The sequence below is a fragment of the Hyperoodon ampullatus genome (genome assembly GCF_949752795.1).
Source record: "Hyperoodon ampullatus genome assembly, chromosome: 3".
Lineage (NCBI taxonomy): Eukaryota > Metazoa > Chordata > Mammalia > Artiodactyla > Ziphiidae > Hyperoodon > Hyperoodon ampullatus.
In genome coordinates, this window is record NC_136916.1 from 153465582 (window position 1) to 153484201 (window position 18620).

The 18620-nt window shown below is 48.5% G+C and overlaps 1 protein-coding gene across 1 annotated transcript in view; it reads left to right on the forward strand.

Annotated features, from left to right (window-relative positions):
- IFT43 (intraflagellar transport 43) overlaps nt 1-18620 on the forward strand; it is a gene marked incomplete at its 5' end in the record, with an annotated part of 67087 nt that overhangs the window by 27579 nt on the left and 20888 nt on the right. Inside the window, 2 exons of the mRNA XM_079699191.1 lie at nt 15022-15054; nt 15703-15749. Coding sequence (XP_079555317.1) covers nt 15022-15054; nt 15703-15749 — 80 coding nt within the window. The remainder of the gene's footprint in view (nt 1-15021; nt 15055-15702; nt 15750-18620) is intronic.

Below are 18620 nucleotides of genomic sequence, written 5' to 3' on the forward strand. Positions count from 1 at the left end.
TCCATCCTCTGATCCAGATTCCATCTTCTGGGGGCCACACTGCAGAACCACGTATGGACAGCCCACATGTCTTGCCCAGCCCTCTTGTTGTATGGATGGGAAAACATACACACAGACACACACACACACCACACACCATTTAATGTGGCTTTTGTGCTGGGTGCTGTGCTAAGCACAGTTGTCTCACTTTATCCTCAGAACACCCCCATGAGGTAGGTGGTGGTATTATTCCCACTAGCAGATGAGGAAGCAAGTTCAGAAAGGCTGACTCACCTACTCATGCTCACACAGCTAGTAAGTAGGCAGCAGGATTTGAACCCAGGTGAGTCTGACCGCGGGGTCACGTTCCTGTTCTTTGTGCCTTGTCACCTTCTGTTTTGTGCCCTGGACCCCTGGCAGAATGCCTTTGCACCGGGTGGAGCCTCGGCGGGTGTTCCCCAGGGCCGTCTTGTTCCCTTGTGGGCAGCGCAGCAGAGGGTGAGTGCCTGACCTCGGCCTCTCAGCCTCCCCAGCCAGCTGCCTGCAGAGCTGGCTCTGGGCAGCCGGCCTCCTGACCAGAGGGGAAGGTGAGCGTAAAGGACGCAGCCTGCCTGTCGGGACGCGAGCCAAAGCCATGCCGGTCCCGCCGTTAAAAGGCCTAATTAGGCTCATCATTAAGTTCAATTAGGCATTGGAAATGACTGTTGCTTCTAAGCCTGCCGTGCCCTCCAAGAACTGGACCCATTCCCAGGCAGCCAGCTCAGGGGCCAGTTCTCGTTACGGGTTTAGGCCATGATTCCTTCCAAGGCCGAGGGCAGAGTTGTCCGGGAGGCTCTCAGCCCAGAGCCGGGAGCTCCAAGTGCACGTGAAATGCGGGCGGGCGTCTGCCCTGGAGGCCGTTCCCAAGCCCGTCTCCACTCACCCTCCTTCTTTAGGGCCCCCCCTTCCCCACGCACGTGTTAGGAGTCGGAATATCTGCCTGTGTGCTAGTCCCCCGGCCACCCACCCGCCCTGTGACCTTGGCACAGGTCATGTGAACTCTTTGGGTTGAGGTTCCTGAGGGATTTGAACTAGATGATCTCAAAATTCCCCTTTCAGCCGTAGGATATCACGATTCTGGGAAATCCCAGATGTTCAAGCCCTGTGTACCCAGGATTTCTTTCCACTGAGCGCTGACTGGGAGAGAAAGGAGGGGAGGTCCGGTGTCACCTGGGGCCGCCAGCTCTGCAGCCTCGGGCTCTGTCTCTTCAGCGTTAGAACTGAGGGGTCTCAAAGGCCCCACACAACTCAGAAAGAGTGTTTGCCCTTCTGAACTGGGCTTTCTAGATGGCCGCTTGAAATTATTCATTTTGGTCCATGAATCATGGCCTTGAAATGAAACAGTTGACAAACCCTGAGGCAAGGCAGACCTCCCAGGCACAGGGGCCAGTGGAAGAGGCATGGATGTGCCCTGGTGTGTTTGGAGCGCGCAGAGCGGGGGACTGAATCCCGGGGTTCGCCTGGAGAAGTAAAGGAAGTAGATGGACAAGGTAGAGAAGGGCCCGCATGCAGGGCCTTGAATTCCAAGCGTGTGCTTTACAGTGTTGGGAACGAGGACCCACTGACACGTTGACAGGTGTGTGACCAGTGGTGCAAGGGACATGTGATCACACCTCTTCTGCACGCCTTTTTGATATGGCACGATCTTGGGGTATTTGCAGATACAAAACGGCATCCGTTTCTCTCAGTGTAGAGGCCTCCTCTTAAGTGTTGTCTCAGCTCCACTCTGTATAGTGAGTGAGCTCTTGTCTTTCTAGGCTGGACGGAGTTGTAGAGGGGCCTGCTCAGCTTTTCCCCTGAGTTTGACACCTTTTCTTCTGGCAGATTTTGGTGATGTCACTCATCTGTTGTTGCCTGGGAATTGTTCTCTTCTTGTATCCATTTCAAATCATTGCTTTCTCTTATGAGACTGTATATTAAGGTTACCTAATTATGATTACATGAGGTTGGTTTTTCCATAGGATATGTGTTCCTTCTTGACTAGAATGACTTCTCATTTGCCACTAGTTGTGCTGTATTAGTGAGGTGTAGTATTCATCTGCAAGCAGCAGAGAACCCCATTAACAGACCTAAACGGAAAGAGGGTTGTCTCAGAAGATAGAAGGTCCAGCGCTCTGTGGTCCGGGGCGGGTGTGGCAGCTCCATCCTGACAGCAGGGACAGAGCTCTTTCCATCTTCCTGCCCACCATCCTTAGCATGTGGGCCTTTGTCATGATGCTCATGTCTCGTGGTTGTATGATGGCTGCTGTACCTCCAGGCCTCACTTCTGTTTTCCAGGCAGGAAGAATGGAGGATGACATGGAGGTGAAGGTGAAGTTGAAGGGCTCTTTCTTAGCAAGAATTTGTCTTTTGGAGGTGAGGGGCCAGGATATGCTTTCCAGGGACTGCTGCATCTTTCTCACTGATCAGAAATACGGTGTTTGCTCACCCCTCAGTGCGAAAGAGGCTAGGGAATGGAATATTTTTAGCTGGGCTCATTGCCGTCCCAAGCAAAATCAGGGCTTGAATCGAGAGGAAGGGGACATGACTTCTGGGTAGGTACCACGTTGCTTTTTCTGTGGTCGACCCCATCAGGCTGAGCTACAGAAATCACTGGACGTGACTGTCCTGCTGAGACCGTCGTGTGATGTAGAGGGTCAGGTGTACTAAGGAACATAAGAAACAGTCTCACCTAATTCTGGAAGCTTCTCAGATGCGAGGAATCCTTTGGAAAGGACTTGAAAGCCAGAAAGAGTTGCTTTTTAGACAGGGATAAACAAAAGTGGCTGAAGTGAAGGAACCAGGAGGCAGAAAAAGGAAAAGCAGGAGATGGATAGCACAAGAGGGGTGCACAGTGAGAGAGCTGGGGGGTAAGCCTGGAGGCTAAGTTAATGTTGTCGTGGAAGGCTGTGGGCAGCGGCCGCAGAGGCTCTGTGAGCCGGCCCAGATAGTTCTTGTCTGGGGACAGGGGTGTGTAGATGGGCAGCCAGGTGGGGAGGGTACGTCTCCAGGGTAGGCTGCCGGGCCTGTTGGCTGAGGGGTCCAGGCAGGTTCAGCCAGAGGCAGCAAGAATGTGTGAAGCAGGGGAACGAGGGGTCTAGAGGCAAAAAGTAGGAAGCACTGGCTGGGCACACCTGGCCAGCACCCACCTCTGGGCAGGGGTTCAGTTACAGGACTGAGGAGGAGAAAGACAGCATCTTGAGCAAGGATGAGGCACAGGGAGTAGAGACTGAAGTGAGAAGAATAATAATGATGGCAGCAGCCGTGACTGTTCGCTGTCACGTCCTGTGTGCCAAGCGCTGTGCCTGTAAATGCTTTGTGTGAAATAACTTATTTGATTCTAACAACAACCGTGTGAAGCCAAATGTGGTATCATCGCCAGTTTTGTGGAGTTTAAGTGACTTGCCCCAGAGCACAGAGCCAGTGAACGGTGACCCTCTGATCTGAACCCTCTGACTCCAGATCCCGTAGTCAGAGCCAGCTGAGCCCGGGCCTTAAGTCCTCCTGGACCTGGAGAAGACAGGGCTGAGCTCTCAGGTGTCCTCTTGGGAGGTTTGCAGGCTTAGCAGTTCTGAACAGATACCCTCTTTGCAACTGCTTAGAGGGAAAGGAAGTAGAAAGGAGTCCTAGTAAGGAGGAAGGAAGCAGCTGGGGTGGTTATGAGTGGGTGAACTGTCTAGGAGAGGAGAGTGAAGGCAAGGTAGAGGTTCTCCATGAGGCTGGGGGAGTGGTGGCCCCTTTTGACAGCACCTAAGAAAAGAGCAGGGAGGACCAAGGAGGAAAATGTCTTAAAGTCTTTAGTAGGAAGAGAGTTTGCGTTCACTTTGCTGTCTCTAGAAATGACTGAATAGGGAAAAGGGGTTTTGCCCCCTTCCTTTCCCTCCTCCTTCCTTCCTCCCCTTTCCTCTTTGGTGTGTCTCCCCCGCCAGGCTGACGTTGGGATCTCCAAACCAGCACATTGCAGGGATTGAAATGTTAGGGCTGGATAAACCAGCTGTGGGAAAAGGGGTGGCTTGGGAAGTATCAGAATAGGAAACGGTATTAATGGAAACAGATGGGGATGGGGGCCAGGATCGGGAGAGGCAGGGTCAGTGTCATTCCCAGAGCCGGGGAGGGACCTGAGAGGTCATGGAGCGTGGCCCCTTCGGTTTAGAGGTGGAGAAGATGAGGGGTGGGCCGTTGAGTGGCTCAGGTATAGAATCGTAAGAGTCAGAAAAGCCCTCAGATGTCACCTTGCCCCCCCACCCAAGGTCATACAGCTAATTAGTGTAATAGAATGTGCCTCTCGTTCTGCAGCCATGCCATCCTGAAACCTTGAGAGCTGCACGCATTTATCTGAAGTTCATGAAAAGGCCGTGCACTGCACTATTTGTGCAACAGCGAGTCTGTGAGAATAAAACTCTCTTTGCTGCAATCCTCCGGGACTCATATGAAGCAATCTCAGTGAACAAAAAAACTTTCAGGGAAAGTTGTGTCCCCTGAGCCAGCCAGTCTGCTGAGGGGGACACGCGGCTTCGCAGAGTGAGCGGCTAAAAGCCAGCAGGGAGTGACTAGGGACGCCAGCCACTGGTGAAAATTCTCCCGACATGAACCATCTCCTTGTTCTTCCTTTGATGGATTCAGTCTCTCAAAAATAAAATGCATCTGTGAACATCATACCTGCCTCTTCCCTTTTCTTTTTAGCCCTTTACTGAGAAGTAACTGAAAGCAGTTTTAATTGTAGAGGCCGCAGCCCAGGCGGACATAGATATAAATATGCACAGGAGATAGAGCCCCACTCATAAAATCTAGATTTTTTCTGGTCTCGTGGGGCTGCCGGTGATTTTACTTTTTGTCCCATCTACCGTCCCCACGGCTGGTTACGGGGGGCTGTGCAGGTTTCTCCTGGTTTCACAGTGGTCATTGCACAAGAGGCCATGTTTAGCAGTGCCAGGGTGTCCTTGGTTCATCCATACCGGGGAGTCCGCAGGAGGCTGCCCCACATGAAGCCCCTGCCCGGCCCTGGGGGCCTTGCTCTCCGGCAGCTGGAGGGGGGCCCCTCTAACAGCAGGCACCACCTTCCCTTTGAGCAGCTTATTACTTGGGTCAGTCTCAGTGTAATCGTGGGCTTTTGGGGGACCACAGGATGTAAAAGAAGGGCAGAGAAAACAATGGGTTAGTGACTAGAGAGAAATCTTTACAGGTTCCTTTATTACAGTGAAGAAAATTCTCTCCAGGAGAAGTAAAAGACCCAACCCATTCAGTGTAAATCCACTATACTTCAGCTTTTTTAAATGGACTGAAATAAAGGTTTTCAGAAACGCTGATAAAAATTTGCCCCCTGACTTGTGGAGCCATGATTTCGCTTGTTTTGGTCACCACATCCTACGTCATTTCACTCTCCATCCTTATGGCCACATTTCCAGAGACCGGCCGTGAGTCACAAAATTACTGTCTCTCCCATCAGCTTTCAGCCCCTCGGATCATGTCAGTGGGAAAGTCTCAGTTTGCACCTAGTCTTTCCTTAACACCTTTGTAACCTTGCTAATCTACCTTTTTAACAAAGAGAGAATATGCTCAGACTTCTGGCAAATAGCAATATGTGGCTATAATAAAATAAATTTTGTGTTTTATTTAAATTCTGTTGTTTTTTATAATGACCTTCTATATGGCTGGTGATGCTAAATTTCCACTGAGAATATAAAGTTTTCTTTTAAATAAATTTATTACAGTAAAAGTAAGGAACCAACTTAAAGAAATATATATAATCAACTTAAAGAAAATATAAAGTAGATGCAGAAAGTACACAGCTACAGCAAAATTCGTGAAGGTAGAATTTGAAAATGGCAGACGTTTGGGAAACACTGTCTGATAGCACTTCTTCCCAGAGGCTTTTCCTCCCCATCCTTCCCCAGCAGGAGGGATAACAGAACTTCTTCCACTTAACCCTCCGTGCTGGCTTTTATATCACAGGATATGCGGTGAGTTGCCTATTGTTTATTGCGTCCTCTCTAAATTGTCTTACTAACTTGAAGGGAAAAAAAGGAACCCAGTGAAAATTTCTAGCCCCATAGTTCCCTCCTGGTCCCTGACCAATGTCAGCGTCTGTGTTTTTGGAGTTGATACCAACGTGTAAGAGCATCTTGTTCCAGTCTGGCTGCGCACCCAGCCGGCTCCGATTCCCTTCTCATTTTCAGCCACCACCTCATCTGTGTTTCAGCCACACCAACTCCCCTGCTCCACCTGGCCCTTTCTTGCCTCCCGTCTTTATTCAGGTTGTTTTCTCCAGCTGGACATCCTTCCTGCAGCTTTTCTGCCAGTCGCAAGTCTGCTCAGTCTTTCAGTTGGCACGTCTTCTAGGAAGTCTCCCCAGATTCCCCCAACCGGAAGGGTCAGTTCTCTCTCTCTCTTTTTAAAAAAATTTTTAAATTTATTTATTTATTTATTTTTGGGTGTGTTGGGTCTTCATTTCTGTGCGAGGGCTTTCTCTAGTTGTGGCGAGCGGGAGCCACTCTTCATCGCGGTGCGCGGGCCTTTCACTGTCACGGCCTCTCCTGTTGCGGAGCCCAGGCTCCAGACGCGCAGGCTCAGTAGTTGTGGCTCATGGGCCTAGTTGCTCCGCGGCATGTGGGATCTTCCCAGACCAGGGCTCGAACCCGTGTCCATTGTCTGCATTGCCAGACCACTGCGCCACCAGGGAAGCCCGGGTCAGTTCTCTCTTTAGTGCTACCGTGATATTTTGCTATAACCTCTCTTCTCTTGTTAAGAGTAGGGCATAATAGAACCAGCAATAGATGAGGGATTGTTGGTTTCTAGTTCCAGCTCTGTGTCCAGCTAGCTTTGGGGCTGTAGTGAGGTCACTTCAGCACCTCTTCATCTCTGTTTCCTCCCCTGGAAGATGGACAAGGGGGGATGATGGCGGTAGTCTTTCAGTCACTGCGGTATGTGAGTCTTCTGGAGGCATTACTGTTATCTCTGTAGTGTTCCTTTGTCCAGCCAGATTGTAAAATCCTGAGCAAAAGGTCCCAAATCCCAACATGTCCCGTTTGTGCCTAATAGATAATTAGTTACCCAATAAGGTTTCTGAATAAAATAATGTTCATTTGAGATACCTAAGATCTAGAGATCTAAACTTTTCCACTTTTTAGTTTATTCATAGCAGAAATATACATACATTATTATATGTTCCCATAATTATTTTTAGCTACTAAAACTGTTTCTATACATTTCGACCCTTTTTCCTCCTGATAAATGCTTCTTTAGAGTTTGAATTGGAACGGAGATGTTATTTTGAATCTGACCAGCAGGGGGCAAACTTCACCCAGGAATTGCCATGTAAATCACTATCGCTTCAATTTGATAGGGCTTGGGAGTCTACAGATAGGATTTGGAAGTTGGTTTTCATCTTTCTACTAGACACCTTGTTTGTTGATAATGCCAGCAGGAGCTAAATGTGCTCTAATATGACCTAAAACCCCAAAGTGCCAAAATTGGGGTGCTGGGAGTTCTTGTTTGTCTTTAAAAAAAGGGAGAAGGTACAATACCTGCAAATACATCTGGACACTAAACATGAATGGCAAGAATTAGGAACTGAGGGGGAAAAGAGTGGGGACTTCAGCAGAGATTTCAATGAGGAGAAATCTATCGGCCAAAGAAAACGTCAGTTCATGAAAAATATCTGGTTTTTAATCAGTATTATAGGTGGGGAACATCTTAGAGCAGGGGAACATCTTAGAGCAGGGGGTCCCCAGTTAAGCAGTCCGCTGCCTGATGCTGAATGAACCTTGTAGCCATGATTACAATGGCAGATTTCTCCTCTGCTCAGATCTGGGTTTCCACTGTGAAGGCTCATTTGGTGGGTCACACAATTTATAAAGTAGAGCCTTGGTGTTAGATGTACTAGTGATGTGTTATATGATCTAGGACAGATGACCTCCCCTCTCCTAGGCCTTTGTAAAACTGACCTCAATGAGGTTTGGATGCACTTGTGAGATTTTTATTGGACATTTAAGAATTATGAGGGTAGAAAACGTCTCAAGAATATGGTATTTTGACTGCTTTTCTTCCAGAGGAGTGATATGTTTTGAAAATATAAGGTAGCTTTGGCTTCACTTTAGCTGGTCTCTCATTTCTGCACTTCCCCTTGCTAAGTGTTTATGAATTTGGCCCCTGGCTGCAGAGTTTCTTCTTTCTGTCATGGGAGCCCTGTAAGCTCCTTACTGTGGCTTTAGCTCTTCCCTCATGGGCAACAAGTTGCACTAGTAACCATGTGTCCAAACCCTTCACATCACTCTCTGGTTAGAGGCCGTGGCCCAGGCAGGATGGTCCAGCAGGGGGCCTTCCACTAGGACATCAGGGCTCTGGATGCCCGGCACTTTGCTCTATTTTAAGCCTGTGCTGTCTTGCAGCAGGGAGGTGAGTCTAGGGCCCAATATGTGCTGTGGATATTAAGAGACTTCAAGGACACTTCCCCCCATTTATCCCAGTTATGTCCCCTGCTAAAATAGGTTAACGGTGTCTAATTAACCACTGAACATTGTCATGCTGCATAAAGATAGCATCCTGGCTGTTCTTTGAGCCATGGTACTTTATCTCCATTTAGATCTCTGCAGTATTCCATTAAACTCGAGAGCAACATTTTAACTGAGATGATGTCTACATTAGGGCCGCCTTTCACCCTTCAGCACGTGACCCGTGTAGGCAGCAGCTGAGGCCTTCTGTCTGATGCAGCAGGGCGGGCAGAGGAGACTGGCTCTGCAGGCGGGGAGGGTCCTTACATTACGGTCCTTCTCTGCCGCTGAGCCCCAGAGTAAAACCGAGGATCCGGGATTGGGCAGTGGTTCTGCGTGGCCACAGGCGCGGGATGTGCCAGCGCCGTCAAGCCTGTCCTCCACTGACCAAATCATGCGCAGTGCACGTCAGTGCGGTCTCTAAATGTCAAAGGAAAGGAAGTGCATCTGAGCAAAAGAAGTTAGAAAAAGCGAGTGCCTGGAGGAAAGGGTGACCTGGCTAGATGGGGTCTCCCTTCTCCCATGAGGCGAGCTGTCGTGTTGTAAATTAACCAACATTAACTACCACATGGTCAGGCTGACAAAGCTACAGTGCTGCTGTAAGTTGAAAGTATGTCATCTCATCATGGAAAATGTTAATTGAATTTGAAGCAGAGTCTGTAGAATGAACCTTTCCCCCAGTGTAGAGCTGTCTGCGTGCCTGTATCATGTAGGGTTTAAGAACTGGGCCTTGTATACTGGCCCAACCCGTTTCTAGGTGGGTGACCTTGGGCAGGTTACTTTACTTCTGTGAGCCCCAGTCACCTCATCTGTAAAAGGGAGCACGTTTAAATAAGATAATGTGATAATTAAATAAGGTAACGTATAATACTATATATAGTAGTGTTATATAATAGTAACATATAAATAAGATAATATAATAACAATGCTTGGCACCCAACAAACTCAGTAAGTGTTAACTGTTATCACCAGTCATCAGTCTTCCTGTGACAAGCCATGGGGGCAGCGGCCTGGGAATGGACTCTTCCCTGAGAATCGAGGGTGGCTGTGTGGAGCCCAGGCCGAGTCACCTAGTGTGGATTGTAGAGAAGCGGGGCGAACACCAGGAGGGGACTGGTTGAGTGCGGAACTGAAGGACTGGGCTTTAAAGGAAGGTGAGGATAATGAGACAACGCCCTTACCCTTGAAGTCTCCACCTGTTTAAAGAACAGACGGCTTCACGTGAGGCTGAGCGATCTTAGCGACTTGGAAAGCACCACACAGAGAGGGCCGTGGCTCCCCTCTTGCCAAGTCACTGACCATGTCCGGCGCATCCCTTGCTGCAAAGCAGGAGGCCAGGGTGCCCTTACTCCTAACACCCCGTGTCCACAAGGTGGGAGGTGAGGGAGGACACTTACTCTCAGTGTCCGGAGTTAAAGCTTTGTTCTTCAAAATGGCCAAAGCAATCAGCAAGTGATGGAGTAGCTCTTGAAAAGAAACCTGGCATTTAATTAACTTTTCAAAGTGCTGGTTCAGCAACCTCTATGTTTTACATTTTGAATATTGAACAAGCATCTCTAATCAGATCTGAATTGCTTCTGGGCCTCCCCCAGTGGAGAGCACCTGCTGAGCTTTTACGAACAACACAGAATCCTGAGTTTCAGGAGGGCCAACTCAGAGTCACTCGGGAATGGAGCCTTCAGTCTGTGAGGCCATTTCCTTCCTCCCCTCAGCCCGTAGGTCAAGTCAGAGTTCATGAACGCTTCCGTAAGAAGAAAGCAGGCAACTCGGAAGGACAAGGCAGCAAGGCTTACATTCTGCTGCTTAGCGACAGAGAGTTCAGTCTACTCTCTGAGATGAGGTTTCGGGCAGTGGTTCTCACATACATGACTGGGCTTCATTTCTAGAAATTACTACCTCAGGGGGCCTGTGGTGAAGCCTAGCACATGGGTGCTGCAGAAGCTTCCCAGGTGTGATTCTCTTGTGCACCACTGGTTAAGAACTCCTGGTGTAAAGGATTCTCTCCAGCTTTCAATTAGCTATCTGTTGCCTCCTGTAAGTATGGAAAACCTGTGAGCACAGTAAATCCAACCAGATGTCGGGGTGCCCAGAGGACATCTAAAAATCAGCGGGTATCTGCTTTGGAAAGGGTCGGGGCAGTGGGTTTGGGAGATAAGGATTCTCGTTTCAGCATCATCACTAAGCAGCTCTGTGATGTGGACAAAGCACACAGAGCTTTGGTGGATTGGTGCCCACTGTCCCAATCTATCGGTATATGTAAAATGGTGCTCCTGAAGCCCGCTTTGCCTCTTTTCCAGAGCTAATGTTGATAGACATGAAAGTGTCTGCAGGCTCCCCAAAAGTGCTCTATCTCTGTACAGTGGTCTCGCCAGTATTATAATTGTCAGGTTCCCAAACCCTCTAACAGCCACTTCTGGGGAAAGAGGCACATGGGCCACGGGGGGCTGTAAGAGACCAGAAACCCAGGGTGGAGCTGGCCGCAGCTCTGCAGTCCTGCCACAGGGCTGGGCCAGCTCACATCGTTTCCCCGGAAGTGTGTGATGACCCAGAACCTGCAGTCCTCCCCCTCAGCCTCCACCCACCTACACAGTCTGTGGGAGGCGGGGCTTTAGCCCACATCCTTCTTGGGTTACCTACCCTGCTGGGCAATGATAGACCACCAGGTTTTCATTATTTTTTAACCTGTCACCAGCAATTTAAAAATGCGCTCTGCATCGTGACTGGATATGTCTGTATATAAAACTGAAAAACATTTTATGTAATATTTATTCTTACTATTTGCAGTACACTCTCTTCACTGTTCTTTGCTATTGGAAAAAAAAAAAAAAAAAAGACAAAAAAGAAAGGCTAGGGCTTCCCTGGTGGCGCAGTGGTTGAGAGTCCGCCTGCCGATGCAGGGAACGTGGGTTCGTGCCCCGATCTGGGAAGATCCCACATGCCGCGGAGCGGCTGGGCCCGTGAGCCATGGCCGCTGAGCCTGCGCATCCGGAGCCTGTGCTCCACAACGGGAGAGGCCACAACAGTGAGAGGCCTGCGTACCGCAGAAAAAAAAAAAAAAAAAAAAGAAAGGCTGGTGGTGATCCTCTAAATTGATTTCATGGCTCACTAATTGTTCATGACCTGTGGTTTGAAAATCCTTATGCTAGGTTCCATGTCACTGCATGGCCTGAGGTGTGTTTGGGGACTAGGCAGGTAAAGTAAATCTGTGGAGTGGGGGGTTACTTCAAAATAGCATGTTAAATTATATCACTGAGATACACAGACAAGTTATTTGCATATTCACAGTTCTATAAAGAAATGTACTCTCTGCCTGTTCTCCTACAGTATGCTTCCCACTTCCTTTTTTTTTTTTTAGACAGTGGCTTTTATTTTATTTATTTATTTATTTATTTATTTTTGGCTGTGTTGGGTCTTTGTTTCTGTGCGAGGGCTTTCTCTAGTTGTGGCAAGTGGGGGCCACTCCTCATCGCACTGCACGGGCCTCTCACTATTGCGGCCTCTCTTGTTTCAGAGCACAGGCTCCAGACACGCAGGCTCAGTAATTGTGGCTCACGGGGCCAGCTGCTCCGCGGCATGTGGGATCTTCCCAGACCAGGGCTCGAACCCGTGTCCCCTGCATTGGCAGGCAGATTCTCAACCACTGCGCCACCAGGGAAGCCCCCCACTTCCTTTTGCTTTCTCACTTTTGGTAGCGGCAGAGATACAGGAAATACTTCACTATCCTCTTAACTTCTGTAAGAAAAGCAGCAGTGCAGGTTCAGCGGTAAAGAGCTAGTAGGGACCCCCAGGTGCCAGGGAGGGTGGGAGCTCAGGCTTGGAGGGGGTGGGGCACAGCCCAGCTTCCCTGAGTTTTTCCTTGTGGGAATGCAGACCCAGTGTGGCCAGGGTTTGTATTTGAAGAATTCAGAAATCCGGACTTTTTTTGTACAAAATCTCCCAACCTGGACAACAAATTAATGATAAAACAGAAAAAAATTAAACCAAACCAAAATAAGCAGCGGTGTGGTGCAGCCCAAACTTAAGTGCAAGCTAGGGACAGCCCAGAAGTGGCCAACTGTTTCAAAGGCAGTGTTTCCTGATGTTTCTCCAGGGCCCCGCTCAAGTTCCCACTAGGCTTTCCATCTCCCAAGCAGAAGGCTCTCCCAGAACCTGCTCTTTCTAGCAGAGAGATTGAGAGACAGACGGACAGACAGACAGACAGACAGACAGAACGTCCCGTGGGGCATCCGTGCCGTCCATCCTTGAGGGCTGTCTCTTGTTCTTGCTCCTTCCCTGCTGCGGGAGGATCCTGGGCCCCCCTGGGGTGACAGGAAGCAGGCTGTGGGCTCAGCGGCAATTATGCTGAGGATGGACCTCAGCCCCTGTTCGGATGATGAGAGGATAAATGGCAATTAATCAGCCTTCCCCCAGTAGAGTCGTGTTGTCATGATTGTTTCCTTCAGACAGAATCACCGCTCCTTTTGCCCCGGCACGTGGCTTAGGAAGGAGAGATTCTGTCCTAACTCCGGAGGGTGGTCAGAGAGGGAGCTGCCCCTTCTGTACAACAGGAAGGCGCCGGCCTACGCTGCCCAGCCTCTTGAATGCCGTTATTCTTCTGTGACCCCCGTTTCCATCCATCTTCTGCCGCTAGTGACATAGGACTGGCTCATTCGGACAGTGGGTTCGGAGTTCAGTCTCACCAGGACAGTTGGAGGCAGTGGTCCCTGGGGACTCAAGCCGGGAGCAGAACCTCCCCTCCACACAGACAGAAGGCAGCCGTGCTGGCGGCGGGGGCCGGGGCGGGTGCTGCGTTCAGGATTCCTTTGACTTTGACTTAGAACAGGTCATAAACCTGGGTCATCTACCATCATCACCGTGGGGATGCCCTGGGTACCCCACACAGTTTACCTTTGTGCCCCACCTGCTGCCCTGAAGTCCCACTCGCCCCCCTACCCCTAGTTGCTCCGTCTCTTCAGTTGGCCCTTTAAGAGTCGAAAGCTGCAGCCTAGGAGCTCCCCTCAGAGTTGTTCCATGCTGTTCTTCCAACTTTACCTACCTATTCACTTCCCCCTCCCTGACTTCAGCCAAAATTAATCCTTCCTTCCCTCCCTCCTTCCCTCCTTCCTGCCTTCCTTCCCTCCTTCCCGCCTTCCCTCCCTCCTTCCCTCCTTCCCTCCTTCCCTCCCTCCTTCCTACCTTCCCTCCCTCCTTCCCACCTTCCTTCCCTCCCTCCTTCCCTCCTTCCCTCCTTCCCTCCTTCCTTCCCTCCTTCCCTCCCTCCTTCCCTCCCACCTTCCCTCCCTCCTTCCCTCCCTCCTTCCCTCCCTCCTTCCCTCCCTCCTTCCCTCCTTCCTTCCCTCCTTCCCTCCCTCCTTTCCTCCCTCCTTCCCTCCTTCCCTCCTTCCCACCTTCCCACCTTCCCACCTTCCTTCCCTCCTTTCCTCCCTCCTTCCCTCCCTCCTTCCTTCCCTTCTTTTACTCTGTCTCTTTCTTTCTTAACAGCACAGTTATAGTCTAACTTTCATGGGAAGTAGTCTATTTAGACTTAGGTTTATGATTCTACTCTTTGGAGATTATTTGCCTTTTGCGGAAAGTGCTGGTTGGCCCCCATGCAGCTCTTACTGGGAGGCCTTCTTGGCCTCCTGCCGGCCATCATGACACTGCCACCACCCTTTGCCCTCGATCATCATGGTGATTGATTTCTGACTTAAAAGAATTCATAGAAAGCAAATACTCCGTTATCACAGAAATTTTCACACATACGGGAAAGTTATCTCCGTGTAACCCACACCCAACTTTAAAAATCTTCAGCGTTTAGCCGATCTCATTTAGAAGACTTAAGATCTGTGTTTCTCAGAGTATCAGTAGTGACCCTCTTGGATTAGAATTACTGGGAATTTGTTTAAGATGCATATTCCTGGGCTCCCCCCCCAAGACCAGCTGATCCAGAAATCTCTCGTTGTTGGGTGCAGCAATCTCCACGTCTGACAAGCTTCCCAGGTGGTTCTTACACACGTTCAGGTTGGGGAACCAGGGCCTCACATAGCATCTGTGTGCAAACAGACTTCCTGCTCGTGGAATGTCTTACTTGCCCCACCATCACTCACAGGGCCTTCCAGTCCTTCACGTGGAGGAGACAGAAAGTCAGGCCTGAACTGAGCGGCTAGTTCGTCCCCTTTTGCTCACAGGAAGGTACACATGTTAGCACAGCAGCTTCAAATAAGACCCAAGGCCTCAGTCCTAAGAAAGTACTCTGTAAATTGGTCAGTTAACTGTTGAAAGGAAGGCACCATGTCATCTATAGTCTTTTGAGTTTTGAGCTTCTCACTCAACTTGCACTTAAGCTCAACAATTTAATTTGGAGTCATGCTGAAATAAGGCCATAGGAAGGCATTACTGTAATTTTCTTACATTGGTTGTGGGCCTTGGTCTATAAAGAGGAATCCAGCACTTGGGTTATGCTAATTTGCTCCCACTTTTGAAACCCCCCTCCAGCATGCCATGTCAGTGCAGGAGACTAGAGTGTTCTCATAAACCTTGTCTCTCTTTTTTTCAGGTCAGGAAGGAGGGCTTCTGAAGAAATAGAAGAGTATGTTTCCAGTATTCTTTCAACATCCTGTGGTGACCATAGTCAACAGTGCAGTCTGGGTGGTCCTCATCTGTTCAGCCTTTATTAAACACAGCATTCAAAGACAGACAGCAGGAAGCTGGCCATGGGCTGGGGCTGGAGTTAGGAACACTAGTCAAGGGTTCGGTTAATGCTGCTTCCTCAGCTGAAGGGCTGGACTCTGGCATTGATGCCTATGTCATATCTCCCACTGCATGGTTTTTAGAAGTGTATGTTCAGGTATCAAGAGTACTGACCCATGGGTTCTGCTTTATTGATGCAGATGGGCAGAAGCAACTCCAGCCTTCTAAACCTAGCCTTCTCCTAAGACTTAAATCAAAAAGAAAGAAGGAAGGTTTCTAGGTAAAGATGGAATGTGAAGGTAGGGCCGTGGATCTCATACCTGCGGGGTGGGTGGAGCATCCTATCACGGTTGGTGTGATGCTGCCTGTGGGATGGAGCACCACATGGCCTGTGTGGCCATACCTGGCAGACCAGCTACCAAATCAAGTCGACCAAGTTGGTGGAGGGGAGTGGGTCCAGAAGCATTCTCATCTAGGAGAAAGAATGGAAACAATAACAATATAGCGTTTTCACTTTCTGCTTTCCTTTCCTTCTTTTTGGGGGCAGTCACCGCCTCAGACAGCAGAGCCTGGATGGATCAGATGATGGAGGAGGTAAGATGTCCTTGGGGAAGTCAGAAGGGCTTCCAGACACATCCCAGAGCATTTCATGAGCTACAGTTAAGGCGCCATTTGCTGCAGGCTTACTGGAAACATCCCCTGTGGCCTCATCCTAGCCTTTTGTTTTGCATCTCTGTGCCTTGCTAAGTGCTACTGCCCCTGCCTAGAATACCCCACCTTCTTCTTTATCCACTAATCCTCTTTGTCCTTCAAAACTCAGCTGGAAGCATCACCTCCTCTGAAATGTCTTCCCTTCCATCCCACCCTTTCTCTGAGTCTGATGTTCTTTCTCTGCGCCGGCAACCTCCTGGGCAAACTTCCATTGTAACACACCACCACGGCAATAATAGCTAATACTTATCAGGTGTTTATTATATCTCAGGCACTGTCCCACCACTTTATAGATGTTAAAGCGTTTCATTTCACAACAACCCTATGAGGCAGTACTATTATTATCCCCATTTTATAGTTGAGGAAACTAAAGTACAGAGAGGTTAAGTTGCCCATGGTCACAGAGCTAAGTGACTATCACACTTTAATTCTTTATTGGCTTGATTGTTCTTCCAACCAGGCTCTAAGCTCCTTGATAGTGGGCACCGTGTCTTATTTATCTTTGCATCTCTCATACACGACACACAGTAGCCAGTTAAAGGCTGACATTGTAAATGAGGGAGAAACAGCACTTACATGTCCAGCAGCCATGTCACAGCCGAAACCTGTGTTCAGAGCTCAAGAGAAAAGGTAAAGTTTGTGTGTACTTTTTACAAGAAATCTACTAGAGTGGAGGTTATCTTTAAGACCTAAATGATCAAAGCCTCTTTTTTAACCCACATATTTACCATTTCCACACTATTCCTTTGTGCAGAATTCAGTTTCCATCTTGTATCATTTTCCTTGTGCCTGAAGCGCTTCATTTAACATCTTTTTTTGTAGAGCAGGTTCTCTGGCAACAAATTGTCTCAGCCTTGTTTGTCTGAAAATGTCTTTACTTTTCACCAGATATGGAAGTCTGGGCTGGCAACTCTGTTTTTCCTTTTAGCATTTTAGATACTTAGTTCATTGTCCTCTAGCTTGCATTGTGTCTGACGAGAGGTCAATGGTCCTCCCTGTGTTTGTTCCCCTGTATGCAGTATGTCTTTTTCTCCTGCTTTTAAGACTTATTTCCCCTTATTTGTTATTTTCAGCAATTTGGTTATGATGTGCCTTGTTGTGGTTTACTTTGTGTTTATCCTACTTGAACTTCTTGAGTTTGTGCATTTATGGTTTTCATCAGATACAGATAATTGTAGCCATTGTTTCTTTTCTTTTTTTAAAATTGAAATATAGTTGATGTTCAGTATTATGCTGGATCAGGTGTACTATGTACTGATTTGACATTTGCATACATTAATGAAATGATCTTCATGATAAATCTATCTGTCCGCATACAAGTTATTACAGTTTTATTGACCATATTCCTTATGCTGTCTGTATATTACTTCCCTGTGGCTTATTTATTTTATAACTGGAAGTTTGTACCTCTTAATCCTCTTCCCCTATTTCACCTCACCCACCCCTGCTCTGGCAACCACCTGTTTATTCTCTGTACCTGTGAGTCAGTTTTTGTTTTGTATTTGTTTTGGTGTTTAGATTCTGCACATAAGTGAGATCATATGGTATTTGTCTTCCTCTGTCTGACTTATTTCACTTAGCATAATACCCTCCGGGTCCATCCATGTTTTTGCAGATGGCAAGATTTCCTTTTTAATGGCTGAGTAATATTCCACTGTATATATATATACCTTATCTTTCTTATCCATTCATCTACTGATGGACACTTAGGTGGCTTCTCAAATTCCAGCTGCCTTAGCCCCCTAAACTTTGACCTCTGTCTCCTCAGTTCAGCCAGACCTCCCTCCCCATGCTCCACTTGGGGTTCCCCACCCCTGTGCCAGTGTCCAGGAGGCATCTCTGGGCAGAAGCCAGGGTGACTGCAGGGCCAACTTCATTTGTTTCCCTTCCCTTGGGGATCACAGTTCTGTGCTACCTCTTGTCCACTGTGTGAAAACAGTTGTATGTTCTATTTTTTCCAGTTTTCTAATTGCTTATAGCAGGAAGGCAAGTCCGGTAACAGTTATTCTCTCATGACTAGAAGTGGAGTCCCAAAGCCTTCTATTAAATAACCTTTGCTTGCAACTACAAAGTGGAGGAGAGAATTAAATCTGTAGCACGTGGATGATTCTCTGTGCCTTAGCTACCTCACAGGATTAGGGCGAGGGTCATATAGGACAATCATGAAATATTCTGGGATGGTGGTTAAAATACAGATTCCAAGGCCACCCACAAAACAGAAGCTGGAGTTGGGGCCCAGGGATCTGCATTAATTTAAGTAAGCTCCCTGGATAAATATTTCGCACATTGAAGTTTGACAACCCTGCTGTAGTGCCTCCAAAGCCAGGATTGAAGACTAGAGGGGGAGTTGTGTGCAAGAGTACTTCTGCCTCACCTCCTTCCAAAGGGGTTTGAAGGTAGAAAGGGAGTCTCTGGTGGTCAGGAATTCAGCCTGCACTCTAGGAGTTAGTAAGAGCTCCTGGGCCCGCTGCTCCCATCATTCTTCAGCACTTCGCTTTTCCATTATCTCTTATTGACAAGTTCATTTCTTTTTGCCAGATATTCCTCCTTAGCTCTGCTCACTAAATTCCTCTCAGCTGCCAAACTTCTCCACCCACTAATAATTCCCAGTGGCCCTGTTCAACAAGGTATCCTGCACTTCTTTTCCCAGAGTCTGCTTTCCCAGACGTGTTCCTAGGATGTCCTCTGCCAATGCTACACTGGCAGCTGTGATGCTCAGTGATTGGTGGCTAGTGCCACCCTTTGGGTTAGCCT